Source organism: Stegastes partitus, unplaced genomic scaffold (assembly GCF_000690725.1).
Source record: "Stegastes partitus isolate 25-593 unplaced genomic scaffold, Stegastes_partitus-1.0.2 Scaffold488, whole genome shotgun sequence".
In the NCBI taxonomy this organism is placed as follows: Eukaryota; Metazoa; Chordata; class Actinopteri; family Pomacentridae; genus Stegastes; species Stegastes partitus.
In genome coordinates this window covers 18,794-34,655 of record NW_007578219.1, presented here as the reverse complement: position 1 = coordinate 34,655, position 15,862 = coordinate 18,794, and the positions used below count along the sequence as shown (strand labels likewise).

The 15,862-nt window shown below is 41.6% G+C and overlaps 3 protein-coding genes across 4 annotated transcripts in view; all 3 read left to right on the top strand.

The window, feature by feature from the left end:
• Positions 1-8,204, top strand: part of abca5 (ATP-binding cassette, sub-family A (ABC1), member 5) — a 30,928-nt gene extending 22,724 nt beyond the window's left edge. For both annotated transcript variants that reach the window (XM_008287136.1, XM_008287135.1), the window contains 9 exons: positions 746-837; positions 1,353-1,528; positions 1,664-1,739; positions 2,061-2,155; positions 2,504-2,623; positions 2,724-2,876; positions 3,489-3,568; positions 3,664-3,719; positions 5,268-8,204. In XM_008287136.1, the coding sequence (XP_008285358.1) occupies positions 746-837; positions 1,353-1,528; positions 1,664-1,739; positions 2,061-2,155; positions 2,504-2,623; positions 2,724-2,876; positions 3,489-3,568; positions 3,664-3,719; positions 5,268-5,408 (989 nt within the window). In that variant the 3' untranslated portion in view covers positions 5,409-8,204. The remainder of the gene's footprint in view (positions 1-745; positions 838-1,352; positions 1,529-1,663; positions 1,740-2,060; positions 2,156-2,503; positions 2,624-2,723; positions 2,877-3,488; positions 3,569-3,663; positions 3,720-5,267) is intronic.
• A 1,231-nt stretch (positions 8,205-9,435) lies between these two features.
• LOC103361139 (gastrula zinc finger protein xFG20-1-like) lies at positions 9,436-14,883 on the top strand (the record flags this gene model as incomplete). Its single annotated transcript, XM_008287149.1, has 3 exons — positions 9,436-9,671; positions 11,445-12,392; positions 14,021-14,883. Coding segments are annotated over exons 1-3 (1,920 nt in total), but the record flags the coding sequence as incomplete, so codon positions are not given.
• A 14-nt stretch (positions 14,884-14,897) lies between these two features.
• Positions 14,898-15,861, top strand: LOC103361138 (gastrula zinc finger protein XlCGF71.1-like; the record flags this gene model as incomplete). The annotated part of the gene is made up of 2 exons (XM_008287148.1): positions 14,898-15,645; positions 15,776-15,861. Coding segments are annotated over 2 exons (834 nt in total), but the record flags the coding sequence as incomplete, so codon positions are not given.
• Position 15,862: the final 1 nt, after the last annotated feature.

The following is a 15,862-nucleotide window of genomic DNA, read 5'->3' as shown; positions in this document are numbered from 1 at the left end:
GGACACAGGCAAAACTGATCCAAATCAGTGCATGGCGTCAGCAGAGGCCACATTTTTAATTGTTGACCTTGAAAATGGAAAACAGTGCAAAACTTCCAAATGAGGATGGTATTGTGGCACCAGAAAGTTCCTGTAAGTGTATGTATATGGATGTATTCTTTTTTTTTCTACTAAAAAACTGCTCTTTGGGGCCTCTGACGTCAGTAGAATTTGATTTGGGGCAGGTATAGCAAGACAGGGTTCCAGTTTTTTGCTGTTTGTTGACGCAGTGGAGAAGTGGACTCTTTAGTAGGAGCACAAAGGCTGGTGTGTATCGGGGTCTGTACATAGTCATTATATGTACAAAGTTAAAGGTTGCTGCCATGTCCTTGTCTTCATGTTGAAATTTAACAACATATAAGGAGCCTTAAAGAAGGTTCCCAATCAGCACTCATCACAATATATCTCATGTTTGCTATAACCGCAAGAGTCTAGCATTAGTGGAATTTGATGTGTTGTGGAGAATTATAATAATAATGATAATACATACATACAGTTTATATAGCGCTTTTTAAGAAACTCTAAATTCTGTCTGAATTGACACAGACTGACCCAGTGACACTCATAATGGTCTTAACAAGTCCTGAATTTGACTTGTTGGAACCTGCAGAGACTGTGGTATGTTTGGGTCGTCACCAAAGACCATGAAGAAACTTAGTCTTGTCTTCATTTCTGGAAAACCCTTAACCTGTGTCTGTTTCTTCAGGTGAAGTTCTTGGACTGTTGGGCCCCAACGGAGCAGGAAAGAGCACCATCATGCACATGTTGTCAGGTGACACGGACCCCACTGCCGGCCAGGTACGGTGCACCTAATACGAGTATATTATCAGTTAACGATTCCCATTCAACAATTTCACTCATGTGGCCTCATGGGGTTAAATCTAGTTGTGACCCTCACATTGACGTTTAACTAAAAACTAAAAGCTTTTTGCTCCAATGCATTTGCTCTGCTGATTAGAATGTTTTTATTACTTATTATACCATAAAGTAAGAATTGATGCTTCAGGTTGAGGCTATCGAGAAGCAAGAAATACATCAAAATCCGCTTGAAGATGAGCATAATCTCAATTTATATTCCAGTCTGGTGTTTTATAGTTGCAATAAGGAAAATGCAAATTATTAGAAATTGTAAAAGCAATGAATTTTTTCACAGTAAAAAGGTCATTGCAGTTTTGCAGTGCTCACATCTCTTTTCTGTTAGCAGCACAGAAGTCAAAAGCAGTGTTTTAGTGTCAGTTGAACCCAAAACCTGAATAAAAAAATGAAGTAAATATTGTCACTATCACTCAGTATCCGTATTTTCCTTTGTCCAGGTGCTGATGGGCGACTACAGCACTGAGTTTCGACCAGTGGACAGTCCCCTGGAGCACGTGGGCTACTGTCCACAGGTGAACCCACTGTGGCCCAGGATCACTCTGCAGGAGCATCTGGAGATCTACGCTGCCATCAAAGGTCTGAAAGGGCAGGACGTACCAGGAATCATCAAACGGTCAGTCTCGGTCTCCCTCACAGAAACACATTCACCGTCATGACTTCCATTGGAACCAAATACTAAATACGTCTTCTGAAGGATCCATGTAGAAGCTGCTGACAGCTGTTGTGTGTTGACTGTTGTTGTTGTCAGTGTGGTGAACGCCCTGGAGCTCAAGGATCACCTGAACAAACAAGCAAAGACTCTGTCAGCAGGACTGAAGCGAAAGGTGAGAACAAAACCTGAACTCATTTTTATGTAACCTTCTCCAAATGTTGTAGTTTCTCCACTTGACAATAAAATATCCTGTAGATAATCATTTGTATGAACAGTAACATGTAATCCAAGTGATTGTGTTGTATTTTTCTGATGTCTTACAACCTGGATGACAGAAGGGACTGTAGTGTAAAATATGTTTCACTTTGCTGAAGCTGAGTTGCACAAAAAGTTGAATCCTGAAACTTGGCTTCTCCTATAAAACGAATGACATAATTGCAGTAAATTCATTGAATATTCAAAGTCTTAACGTGGTTGTTTCTTTTGTTTACAGCTGTGTTTTGCTTTGAGTATGATCGGGAATCCTCAGATCGTCCTACTGGATGAACCGTCATCAGGGATGGATCCCAAGTCTAAACAGCGCATGTGGTGAGATTAGATAGTATTTACTATTTATTCACAACTTTATATGTGTATGTATTTTACATGGTGACACGCTAAACATGTCCTGAAACAAAAGAATGAGCCTCTTCATGTTTATACCTTTCACTTTGAGTTAAGACAAGGAAGGAAAAAGCTTTTAATTTATGCATATTTGTGCTTAAAACTTTATTTAAAATAGTCAACACCATGATTTCTCTTAAATAATAAACTCAGTTTACTCAGTTAAAAAAAACAAATTGTGTTTCCCTCGAGGACAATGAACTGTGGCCCTCTCATTTTCTTCTTTTTTAATTACTACAAAACAGTGTCTGACCTGTCTCTGATGTTGTGCAGGAGGGCCATACGTGCTGCATTCAAGAACCGTCAGCGAGGAGCCATCCTCACCACACACTACATGGAGGAGGCCGAGGCCGTGTGCGACCGTGTGGCCATCATGGTTTCTGGCCAGCTGAGGTTCGCACTGACCTACAAAAACGCAATTTTTTGATGATTCTCCGATTTCTGAATCCCTGGATGCTACGGATTAACCCTCTGTCCGTCTTTCCTCCGACAGATGCATCGGCTCCATCCAGCATTTAAAAGGGAAATACGGTCGAGGTTACAGTTTGGAGGTGAAGCTCAGAGAGGAGCTGACGGGGCTCCAGCAGGTGGCGCTGCTGCACAAGGAGATCCTCCGAATCTTCCCTCACGCTGCCCGGCAGGAGAGGTGAGACCAAGCACAGATCTCTGTGTGTTTTTAGGTTTTTTGAGGCTTTATGGCCTCCCAGAAGTAGCTCTTCACGAGAAATCAAATGTGATGTCCGAAAACTTTGGTGTTTGCATAAACTATTCACATAAACAGTCTCACAGCTGCATCGGGGGAATCTCTTCTCTTTCACTCCTGCACAGCTGGCTAATCGTGGGTGTAAATGTCAACTGGATAAAGCATATCTGATCTGTCCTTTTGCAATAGATTGCAGCATAACTTCCCCCGAAAAACTGCAAAAACGCAAAAGTCTGCAATGAAAAGTGGAAGTAAAGTTGATGAAAGTCAGATTTCAACACATGCAAACTGGTACAGATACAGAACCTTCACTTTTTATAGGAAAGTGCACAGTTTTGACATTTAAATTCATTGTTTACTCCCATAAAAGTATGTTAGCTCTGAAATATCTTATTCTGTGGATCTGTAGAAGCTGAAGAAATATAAGCTGCTTAAGCTACAATTTGATGTGATTTTTCCAAAGCTGTGTAAGTCCTTGTTCATATGTTGGTGGTAAAGCATCTCACTACTGCATGTCCAGGTGTAATTCTGTATGAACTGATGTTTTCTCTTCAGCTTTGCCACTCTGATGGTTTATAAGATCCCCATGGAGGACGTCAAATCACTGGCCAAGTCTTTCTCTCAGTTAGAAAGTGGTGAGTCACATCTAGTACAGTTCCTTACACACTGAGACATACCTGCTCACTCACTAATTAATTATTCATCTTTTTTTGTCTCCGTTTGTCTTCAGCCAAGCAAAACTTCAACTTTGAAGAATACAACTTCTCCCAGTCGACTTTAGAGCAGGTAAAAAAAAGAAATACAATCCACAATCAAACTACTGCTGAAACGATCAATTCTTCTTTTATAAGGAAAAACGTCTGTAATCAACTGTTCTGTAAGCATTTATCAGTATTTTGTGGCAGTTAATAGACAAGTGATTAGTTGATTAATTGGAAAATCAATTTGCAAAATTAAGTATTTTTTAAAATTGTTCACCTAGAATCTTTGGCGGGGCTGCAAGGTGGTTCGGTGGTTAGCATTATTGCCTCGCAGCTAGAAGGTCGCTGGTTCACGTCCCTGTGAGGACACCCGGGATCTTTCTGTGGAGTCTCCATGTTCTCCCCGTGCAGCGTGGGTTCTCTCCGGGTTCTCCGGCTTCCTCCCACAGTCCAGAAACATGCTGAGGTTAATTGGTGATTCTAAATTGTCCGTAGGTGTGAATGTGAGTGTGCTTGGTTGTCTGTCTCTAAGTGTAGCCCTGTGATAGACTGGTTACCTGTCCAGGTGAACCTGCCTTCACCCTGAGTCAGCTGGGATAGACTCCAGCCCCCCACCACCCTAGTGAGGATGAAGGTGTAGAGATGATGGATGGATGGAATCTTTAGCAGGTGTATTAGGGTGCTGTCGTGTTTAAAATCTTTGGCTGCATCCTCCAAAGGCTGGAAGCTGCAAGTAAGCACGGGTCCACGTGTGACAAGTTTTGTCATCTTCACATCTCCACGAGATTTCTCAAGTCAAAGGATGTCTGCATGCATTGCAAAATTGACGCCACAACGCCGCAATAAGCATGCTCGGCAGTAGTACGCATGCACAGAGTTCACAGATTTGATCTACAGATTCCTCCAAACAGACTTCAGTGGATTGTAAAAGACTAAATATATAAATTACAGCAACAACTACATGTCTGCAGCTGTCTGTGCGCGCTTCTACAGTAGATCGTATGGCTGCATTTGAACACTAATGTGTCCCAGCAGCACAACAAAGGCTTCAGGTCATTTCGACAGTTCTGTAGATGTGTCCTATTTTTTTGTGGTCTGCAAAAAATCCACCCGATAGATCCCTCACAGCTCAGCTTATCTAAAATTTCATTGCACGGTGGTGGCAGTTGGATTTTTAAGACTGTAGCTCAGTGATGCATCAGCAGCTGCTCTAATTCAACATAGTCTGACTAATGAGCGGTGGTCAAAGCCACCACTCTTCTACACTGGCATTCTCCTCCTTCTGCTACCTTCATGTTAGCATTTCTTCGCTACAGGGAAACAACAACCTCCAAGCAGTAAACTACAACAACTAAGATTTCGTGTTTTGCTGAGGATTTGTGCATCAGGAAAGCCTTGCAGTTATTTTTTGTTTCATCTTGTTGCATGCAAATGTTTTCAGAAACACAAACAAGCCAGAGTGTTTTTTTTCCTCTTTAGCAGAATGACAGTGGGGTGCAGCATCTTCTACAGAATGGAAATCCAAAGCAGCCCATTTAACAAAACCCTCCTCGACCTTTAAATCCCTTAAAGCTGTGGATCCGTTCTAATATCTCCTCCTCCTCCTCCTCTGTCCCGTTTCTTCCTCTTCCAGGTGTTCATGGAGTTCGCCAAGGAGCAGGAGAACGAGGAGGACGAGGTCGGCTCCCTCAGCACGACTTTCCAGTGGCAGCGGTTGCGCCAGGACGGCTCGGTCTCCGTCAACCACACAGACAGCATCGTGCACCAGCTTTGAAGTGAGAGGGAGCGACCGGTCCGTCCCGGCCTGCCAGACTTCAGCGTCTGAGGGCTCACGCCAGCACTCGCCCGCTCCACGCAAACCCGACGCCCACCGCCCTTTACAGTGAACGAGACAGACGATGGCGGGGGGGCTCACATGCACCGAGGCTGACTGTGTGTGTGTGTGTGTGTGTTCGGGCTCAGGGCTGCTCTGGCCTCTTTTTGTGGCTCTGAGGCGTGCATGTGTGAAGTAACCCTCGTCCACTTGGTGCTCCGTGTTTTCCGACCGACCGAGAGGCCTGCAGTCTTTCTCGACACGCTGATGCGACACTTACTCCTCTTTCTAATGGTGTTTTTTTTTTTTAAATCTTCACAGGGAGTCAGTAAATAGAAAAAAAAAACAACAACATATAAATAATATATGGTACGTATGCTTTGTAATCCTCTCCATCCGTTCTCCTCAGCAGGAGGCGTTACAGTAAGCGTGTTTGCTCGTCTCTTGGGATGTTTTCGTCTGTTGTGTTTGTGAAACAGTTTTTTTGTTTATTTAAAAAAAAAAAAGAAAAAGAAAAAAAGCACTACCAGAACTGGAATCCATCCATGATCGTACCAAAGCAGCACATCTCTGAACCACACACTACCACACCTCCTCACGTATTGACACTAAGTACCTTTTCTTTGTTTTTTAGTGTCGGTAGCATGTGCATAAATAGTTCTATTATCGACGTGGGGCAGCAGAGCGAGCGCCTATGTGGTTAAGAAGAGATGTTACAGCTCTCCACACAGTCTTTGGACCTTTAAAGAACTTTTATTTTTTCTCAGAGGTTGATCCTTTTCCCACATTTTACACATCCAGACCTACATTTCAGCTACATTCTCCAGGACTGAGTGTGAGATGTTGGAATGAGGGTTTTGGACAGGAGATATTTGCCCCCGTGGCCTTCCTCTCTGCGGGTTTAGCGTTAAGCTAGAACCCACAGTTTGGGAACGTAGAGTAGAATATGCACGCCAGTACATGTAGCACACCGCCCTCGTCAGATGTTAGCCGGGGCCGACAACCTCAGATGTTGGAGAGGCGAAGCTCGAGGCCGCGTTCGGATCCAGAAGGGGCTCGTTCTTTATCTCTCAGCCGAGTTTTATGAGGATTTTTTTGATAACAGATTTTGAATGTACGTTCGGCCTCCAGCGAGAGGAGGGTTTGTAAACTCAGTGACTTCCCGTCGTCACTCTGTTTCACTTTGGTGCCACTTTTGATCACGCAGCTGTGTTTAGTTGACTCTTATCTAGCTTAGTTGGTGTGTGTGGATGTGTGTGTGTGTGTGTGTGTGTGTGTGTTTATCGTGCTGTATATACTCCGTCTAGCTGCGGCTGTTTCTGCATAATCTAATATTTGTACAAGCAGGTGCGTTGTTGGTGCAATACCTATCAGCAAACCGACAAATTGTAATTTTTTCATGACATTCAGGTGAGCGGATGTTTGGCTAAAGGGAATTTTAAAAACACTTTTATTGAACAGACTTGAGAATTATGTGACTTGTTGGGTTTAGTTTTACTTTGTTGACCATTTTTTGACCTGGGAGGGCGCTGACGGAGCAGCTTCCTCACATGAAGAGCCTTACTGTGTGGCAGCTGGTTTTAGGGGTGGACGGATGAAAACCAAACACAAACTCAGACTTCACAACTCAACACGATAAGTGTTGCTCGGTGATATAATTGGATTGAATCACTGGTTTGTCGTCCACCTCTGCAGGACAGAGTATCTTCTGCTTGTCATTTACCAGCCGTGGAAACAGAAGCTGAAACTTAATTTTGAAGACAACCTACATTTTTGATAATGAATTATATTGATATTTATTTTCTCTCATGTGCAACGCAGACTCACAGGTACTTTGTAGTTGTGGGTTTTTCATGTGTGCGCAAGGTGTCGGGGAAAAGTTACCTTCATGTGTTTATGCAGTAGCTTCCACTAATCTGTAACAGATTTTATTTGCAGTTTCATTCTTCACCAGAGAGCTGATTTAGTGAGATTCATGAAGTGTTTCAAGAAACAGACATGCATCACATACACCGCAACACTTTACTAAATATTCAAACACACGATACTTTACTGTACTTGAGAAAGCGAGTGGGAATTTAGCTCATGAACTACATTGTTGGGCGTCCTTTTAAATGTGAAAACTCTAAAGCCCTGTTGATATTTTTTGTCTTTTTGCACACATGTAGCCTTGTTCCCTCAAAGTAAAAACACTGGCTCTGCTTTAAGTTGAACATGTGCGGTGGGTATCGATGGGCGTGTCGCTTATACACTAGATTTCTTTTATGTTCATTTTCCCAAGTGCAATGTCGGATGTTTGCTTGCAAAAGCAAACAAGTGTTGGCTTTCTTTAAACGTGTGTTCTGTCGGTTTCAGTAACATGTAGCCATCCAGACAACATCTGCTTCTTTTGCACGTCTCTAACCCCTGCTTCCACCACAGAAAACATCACGTTCAGTTTAAAGTGTTTCACGTTAAAGAATACGAAAATATTCTTCGGCTCTGTGGAAAAGGAGCATTTAGACAAGTTGGCAGTGGAGCAGGTTTTGTTTTCTTTTTCCTGGTGGTGGTAAAGTTGCACTATTTCTGGGAAATTTTCTAACCTTTCTTTATATTATGCAATCTTTGTAAGTTTATCTGTGCACTGATTTTATTTTTTAAAGACTGTGGTTTAGCTGTGTGCTGTATTTTCCTCTTGTGCCGCCCTCCCCATGTCTGAATGGACACTCTGTGGTCTGTACACGACCTTTTCATGATTAAATGTTAATCCGAATCATTTCTTGGACTTTTATTTGTTTGATTCACTTGATTAGGTGAGAAACTCCACGAAACGTGGTTGGTTCAATCTGATGTACAGCAACTGGAGAGCTCCAGAAGATTTACTTTTCTTTGGATCCGTGGAAGAACAACACCAGAATGATTTTGCCTAATTTTGTTGGCGTGTGAACACATCGAGAGGTTTTAAGGACTTGCTTCATGGTTCAGGCCTCATGTCTTGTTTGCCCCAAAATAAAAGTCCTGAAGGACGTTACCAAGTTGGTCAGTGGCGAGACTTTGAATAAATCCAAATCAAACTGAGCTTCACAAACACACCAGTTCACATGAATGTTTAGCTGGATAGCAATAATGTGTAATCATATCCTTTATTTGTGAATAAATATTTATGTGTTGATGTCCACGAGGGTTCATGTTGCTGCTTCACTTCACAAAAACACTCATGGCCTTATTTGTATATTACATTTTAGAAGAAAAGCACGTTTCATAGAAAGGAATCAGTGAAGTTAAGCCAAGTGATTGTTCTGATAGGGCACCTTTTTTAAAAATAAATAAATATATGTATATATATTATTTGTTTTTAAAACAGCCATTGTGCCAAAATGCTTTCTAGCAGAAGAGGTTGTGCTTAAATTAATGTACCAACTTTAAATATTAGGGTTGTGGAGGGTGTGATAATACATGAGTAATTTACATATTAGCATTTTAAATCCACCAAAAAATTATAAAGAACCCTACTTTACCGAAATATAACACAGTGAGGCTGAAAGCTTATGGTGTTAATAGTTAGTAAAATAATCTAACTACTGTAATAATATGACTTAGACACTACAGTACTATACATGTATCAGAACTTAACCTAACTCATGTAAATATTAAGGCTACAGCAATTTAAATTATGAAGATTAACCTGACTAATTTAAAGTTTTGACTCTACAAAAACGTGCATGAGCTTTGTTTTTATTTATTTATTTATTTATTTAAACATTTGAAATTGTTCAAACTATCATCAAATAAAATAACATTAAAAAATAGTAATTAAAAACTGGAAATCCGATTAGAAGAGATTATTTCTTTCTGAAATTATCAAAGAAGGAAATAAACTTTGACGCTGTGGTTTCTATGGTGACGGAGAATAAAGGGGTCCATGCAGATGCCTGTTTAAAACCCGCATGACACGTCGATCAATCTTCTAGGAAAACGGAGAGGTTTCTATCGGGCCCTGGAATGCATCAATTGATCAACTGGCACCAATCGAAGCGGCGATCGGCTGTGGATCGATCCGCTCGATTCTGCGCAGGCGCGGTTTGCCCCCAACGAGCCTCCGGTTAGTTGTTAACAAGAGACGCGCTGCGGACACCATGAGCGGATATGATCAGCAGCAGCGGACTCAAAGTGTGCGTCTGGAGGACAAAGTGCGGATGAAACGCCTCCATGAGCCGCAGGACGTTGTTCTGAAGCAAACCGCCGGTAAGAAGAATCACAGCTAATGTGGAGGAAGCTGCTAACTGCTAGCTGCTAGGCTAAAGCTGGACATTTATCAGATGTTCAGTCCGAAGCAGAGCCAGTGTCTGAAGCTCAGCTGCTGTTGGATTAACTGCTGATGTTTGAGATGATCTGATCCTCGTCTGGAGATCAGCAGCCGACAAGAAAAAAAAAAAAAAGCTGCATCAGCTGGACAGTTTCCAGCAGCCTCTGTGTGTGCAGGCAGAAACGCCCAGATTGTGTCAGAGCTGATCCTGAGTCAGAAAGATGTCATCAGACACATTTAACAGCTTTAACTATGATGAAGGAGCCTGTTACAGACGGTGTCCACCACATTCTGACACTTCTGAGTCCAAATTTCAGAATGTTTAAGTTATTTCAGAGAGAAATTATTGCAAAATGTGAGATACTGTGACTGCATTAGTATCACGGTGGACTTTATATTCATTGCACTCTGAAATGACTTTAAAATTGTGCAACTATCGAGCTGAGCCAGATGTTCTCTGCAGGCCTTTTCAGAGATAAGAAACGTGTCGTTGCACGCTTCCTCAAATTCAGTCTGTTAAAGTGGCAGCATTCTGTCTTTATTGACTACGTTTAATAGTTCACTGTTGTTTTCTAATGCTTTGTTAATTTTAATGTTATACAAAAAGAAACCTTGGAAATCCAGTTTTGAAAGGCACAATAAAAATAAAGTTCATTATTATTATTAATCAGTCGTAGGTCAGTTTGTCATGAGTGTTCCTCAAAAACAAACTGAGCCACAGGACGCTCACATTATTTGTCACTCGTGAGATTAAAGTGAGCAAAAGACTAAATCTAAGCTGATAAAAAAGTGGCAAAATAACTAACAGCCAAGTTTATTCGTGTTTTTTGAAACAGTGAAAACTCCGTCCATGTGTGATGACCTCATTTACCAACAGTAAAGAACCGTGTGACCTGCGGTTGTCCATCCTGTCTCCATGTTGGAGGTCTTTTATAATTACTCATAAATAATAAAGTTACCGGCGCTGATGTTCCACGTACACAAATGCTGCTTCGGATGTGATAATTGGATCCTGTTTCACAAAGTTGACACAACAGGCCTTCAGCATTGATTATCTTGTCAGAATTTTCACAGTGGTGAATAATTACAGCGTCTTCCACAAGACTTTAAAAAAAGTCTAGTAAGAATGAAATACATGCAATAAGTTATGTTTAAAATAAACATTGAGGAGGTTAGAAACAACTGGACTTTTTTAGATTCTTTAACTTGCAAATGTGCCAAGTAGTGTGATGTAGATGTAGATGTAGATGTCCTCGTGGATGGAGGAAAAAAATAGGTTGCGTTTTTGATCAATAATATCTTTTACGAGGGTTTAATGCATCATCAGACCGACTGATGAACAGATCTAAGGGCTGCTGATAAAACAGTGTATGTATGAGGTCTCATGATGCCATTTCACATGAATTCTCATGTAAATCAGAATGAGATCAGTTTGTAAATCAATCAGTGTCTTTCTTAAACGACATAAACGAACTGGAAATAAAAAGACAGCAGGTTTTATGATTGATCTGTTGGGTATCTAGACTACCAAGGCTGAAGCATCTGTACAGATATTATTTTCATTCTTAGTCACGTCTCATTTTTGTTAGTTTTCTAGAAAAGAGTCACTAACGTTTTTGGTAATATTTTAAATAACAATAAAACTGCTTAAGATATGTGTGAACATATGTAAAGTCACAGTTTTTATTGATGCACATGTCTGTTCCCTGCAGATGTTCAGCAGAAAAAAGAGGTTTCCCATCAATGGAGCTCCAGTCTGGACCAGCAGGACCCAGAACTCCTCCACATAAAGGAGGAAGAGGAGGAACCGTGGAGCAGTGAGGAGGGAGAGCAGCTTAATGGACAGGAGGAGACTGATATCAGCAGGGTCTCATTCACTGCTGTTCCTGTGAAGAGCGATGGTGAAGAGAAATGTCAGTCCTCACAGCTTCATGAGAGCCGAAGTGAAGACGACAGAGAGGCAACCAGCAGCTCAGCTACACGGACGAAGGCAGAAACTGATGGAGAGGACAACACTCATTCACAACCAAGTACTGAGGAAAAAGCTTTAGACTCATTTGAGGCTGAAGTGAGTGATGAGGATGACGTAGAGGAGGAGGAAGAAGAAGAGGATGAGGATTGGCAGGAACCTTTTTCAGATTTCGGACCTGAGAGTGAAGACAGTGACACTGATTGGAAGGAGGTCAGGACTCCAGAGTCGGGTGTAAATAGTGATGTGGAATGTGACGCTGACAAAAAGTCCTTTATCTGCTCTGACTGCGGGAAACAGTTTCTCCACAAACGTTCTCTTCGGAGACACATCCTCCAGTCTTCCAGCTGTTCACTTAATAACCAGTGTTTTGAGGTGAAGGAAACTTCACAGGCGAGGGTCCACAAAGGAGAGAAACCATTTGGTTGTGATGTATGTGAAAAAAGATTTAGGAATCAGTATAATCTCAATAGACACACAAGAGTTCACACAGGAGAGAAACCATTTGGTTGTGGTGTTTGTAGCAAAAGATTTTCACAACCAGCGGATTTGAAAAGACACACAAGAGTCCACACAGGAGAAAAACCATTTGGTTGTGATATTTGTGGTAAAAAATTCAACCAGAAGATCCATATCAAGAGACACATGAGAGTTCACACAGGAGAGAAACCATTTGGCTGTGATATTTGTGGTAAGAGATTTATGTGGAAGGTATATTTTAAGACTCACATGAGAATCCATGCTGGAGAGAAGCCATTTGATTGTACTGTTTGTGGCAAGAGATTTTCACAATCGGGGGATCTAGACAGACATACGAAAGTCCACACAGGAGAGAAACCATTTGGCTGTGATGTTTGTGGGAAAAGATTCAACCAGAGAATACATCTTAAGAAACACATGAGAGTCCACACAGGAGAGAGACCATTTGGTTGTGAAGTGTGCAATAAAAGATTTTCACAAACAGGGGATCTAAAGAGACACCTAAGAGTCCACACAGGAGAGAAACCATTTGGCTGTGATGAATGTGGGAAAAGGTTTACAGTACAGGAAAGTCTGAAGAGACACATGGGCGTCCACACAAGAGAGAAACCATTTGGCTGTGATGTGTGTGGACAAAAATTTAGCCAAATTGCACATCTTAACACACACACGAGAGTCCATACAGGAGAGAAACCATTTGGTTGTGGAGTTTGTACTAAAAGATTTTTACAGCCAGGTGATTTGAAAAAGCACATGATCGTCCACACAGGAGAGAAACCATTTAGCTGTGACGTTTGTGGACAAAGATTCAAGCGAAATGCACATCTCAAGACACACACAAGAGTCCATACTGGAGAGAAACCATTTGGTTGCAATGCTTGTAGTAAAAGATTTTCACAACCAGGTGATCTGAAAAAACACATGAGAGTCCACACAGGAGAGAAACCATTTGGTTGTGACTTGTGTGACAAAACATTTTCCCGACAAGAAAGTCTGAAGAGACACATGAGAGTACATGGAAGAGAGACAACGTTTGATTGTGGTGATGGCTTTACGTCACAAGGAAATCTAATGAGACATGTGGAGGCTGTTGCGCTGTCACTTAACATCCTACCAGTTCCATCTGAAGCAGAAGATAAACAAGACACTGAACTCTTTGGCACCTGTCAGCCGCAGGATGTTGTTATCAACCAAAGTGCTGGTAAGAATAATATGATTTGTGCAAATGCAGCATATTTCTCTAAGTGGGAACAGCTCAGATATTGACTTTGATATGCAGACATTTTACATTAACTGTTGATGTTAAGTTTTGTTCATTTCACAGGATTCTATTGTGTAAGCACACTAACATTCAACACTGTTGTGGATTCATCAGACTCCAGAGCTTTAGCTCAGTCGCTGCTTCCATGGTCTCTGCTATTAGTTCGGTCTGTTCTTCTTGCTTCCCAGTCTCGGTCAGTCAGTGGAAGACTGAGACTTGCTCACCAACACTATGATGCATTCAGTGTAATTTCAATTAGGCTGGGTGGAGCAAAGAAAGTAATTTTGTCTACATGGTCCATTTTGTTGCTGAAGCCCTGTGCCGAGACAGTAATTTGCATAACAGCGATGTTCCTTTGTTTTAGCATTAGAATCAAATCTAAATTGAATCATGAACTTGCTAAATATTTCCACCCCTAACGATTTTGATTCATTCCAATTTATTTTTGTACTTTTTGTTAGTTTGCTAAAAGGGCCACGAACTTCCTAAGTATTACTTTAAAAACCGTTAAAACTGCTGAGAATTTGAGTGAATACAGTTGTCCATAATATACACACATGTTTCGGTGTCCCCTGCAGATGTCCAGCAGCTGTCAGTGATTAAAGAAGAAGTTCCCCATGAATGGAGCCCCAGTCCGGACCAGCAGAACCCAGAGTCCATCCACATAAAAGAGGAACAGGATGAGGGTGATATCATAAAGGAGGAACAAGTGGAGGTTGATAACATAAAGGAGGAACATGAGGAACTGTGGACCAGTCAGGATGGAGAGCAGCTTGATGGGCAGGAGGGGAATGATATCACCCAGTTCCCCTTCACCACTGTTCTTGTGAAGAGCGAAGATGATGATGACCAGCTTCATCAGAGCCCAACTGATGACAACAGAGAGGCAGAGCCTGCAGCCACCAGCTCAGCGAAACAGATGAAAACAGAAACTGATGAAGAGGACTGTGGAGAACCACAACCAGCCAGGAACCCAGATCCAAATACTAATTTAGAACCAAATGCTGAAGAAAAAACTCCAGAGTCTTCTGAGACTGAAGTCAGTGATGAGGATGGTGATGATTATGAGGAGGTGGATGAGCGGCAGGAACCTTTGTCAGATACTGGACCTGAAAACAAAGACTGGGACAATAGCTGGAAAGAGACCTGGGTCCCCGAGTTAGGTGTAAATAGTGAAGTGGATTGTGACACTGACAAAAAAGCCTTTAGCTGCTCTGAGTGTGACAAACAGTTTTGCTACAAGCAGTCCCTTCAAAGACACATGAAATTTCATTCAGGCAAAAGCTCCTCGGGCTCATTGGTTAACAAGAAATGCATTAGAGTGAAGCTAAATATACATTCAAAGATGAGAGTCCACACAGGAGAGAAACCATTTGGTTGTAATGTTTGTGAAAAAAGATTTAGGAGTCAGTATAATCTTAATAGACACACTAGAGTCCACACNCATTTGGTTGTAATGTTTGTGAAAAAAGATTTAGGAGTCAGTATAATCTTAATAGACACACTAGAGTCCACACAGGAGAGAAACCATTTGGTTGTGGTGTTTGTAGCAAAAGATTTTCACAACCAGGGGATCTGGAGAGACACACAAAAGTCCACACAGGAGAGCGACCATTTGTCTGTGATGTATGTGGTAAAACATTTAGCCAGAAAATACATCTTAATAAGCATATGAGAGTCCACACAAGAGAGAAACCTTTTGGTTGTGGTGTTTGTAGTAAAAGATTTTTACAGCCAGAGAATCTCAAGAAACACATGAGGGTACACACAGGAGAGAAACCATTTGGCTGTGATGTTTGCGGACAAAGATATAAACGAAATGCACATCTTAAGTCACACACAAGAGTACATACAGGAGAGAAACCATTTGGTTGTGGTGTTTGTAGTAAACGATTTTCACAACTGGGAGATCTGAAGAAACACCAGAGAGTGCACACAGGAGAGAAACCATTTAACTGTGATGTGTGTGGGAAAAAATTTTCACGGAAGGAAAGTTTGAAAAGACACAGGAGAGTACATTTAGGAGAGACAATGTTTGACTGTGGGGAAAGATGTACATCACAAGGAGATCTGAGGAGCTATGAGGGGACTGTTGCTCTGGCACTTAACGTCTCACCAGTTCAAAGTAAACTAGAAGAAGAACAGGATGCTGAACGCCTTGGTGCCCATCAGGTGCAGGATACCGTTATCAACCAAAATGCAGGTAAGAGCAATCAGATTTAATGTCAAGTGTCAATTTCTTTACTGGTGTATGAAATGTTATTAGAACTACTGAGGCTGTGGTTGAATACACATAAAATCATAGCTGTCTGTAATGTATCTGTGTGTTTCAGTGTTGCCTGCAGATGTCCTGCAGGTGTTGGTGATTAAAGAAGAAGTTCCCCATGAATGGAGCCCAAGTATGGACCAACAAGACCCAG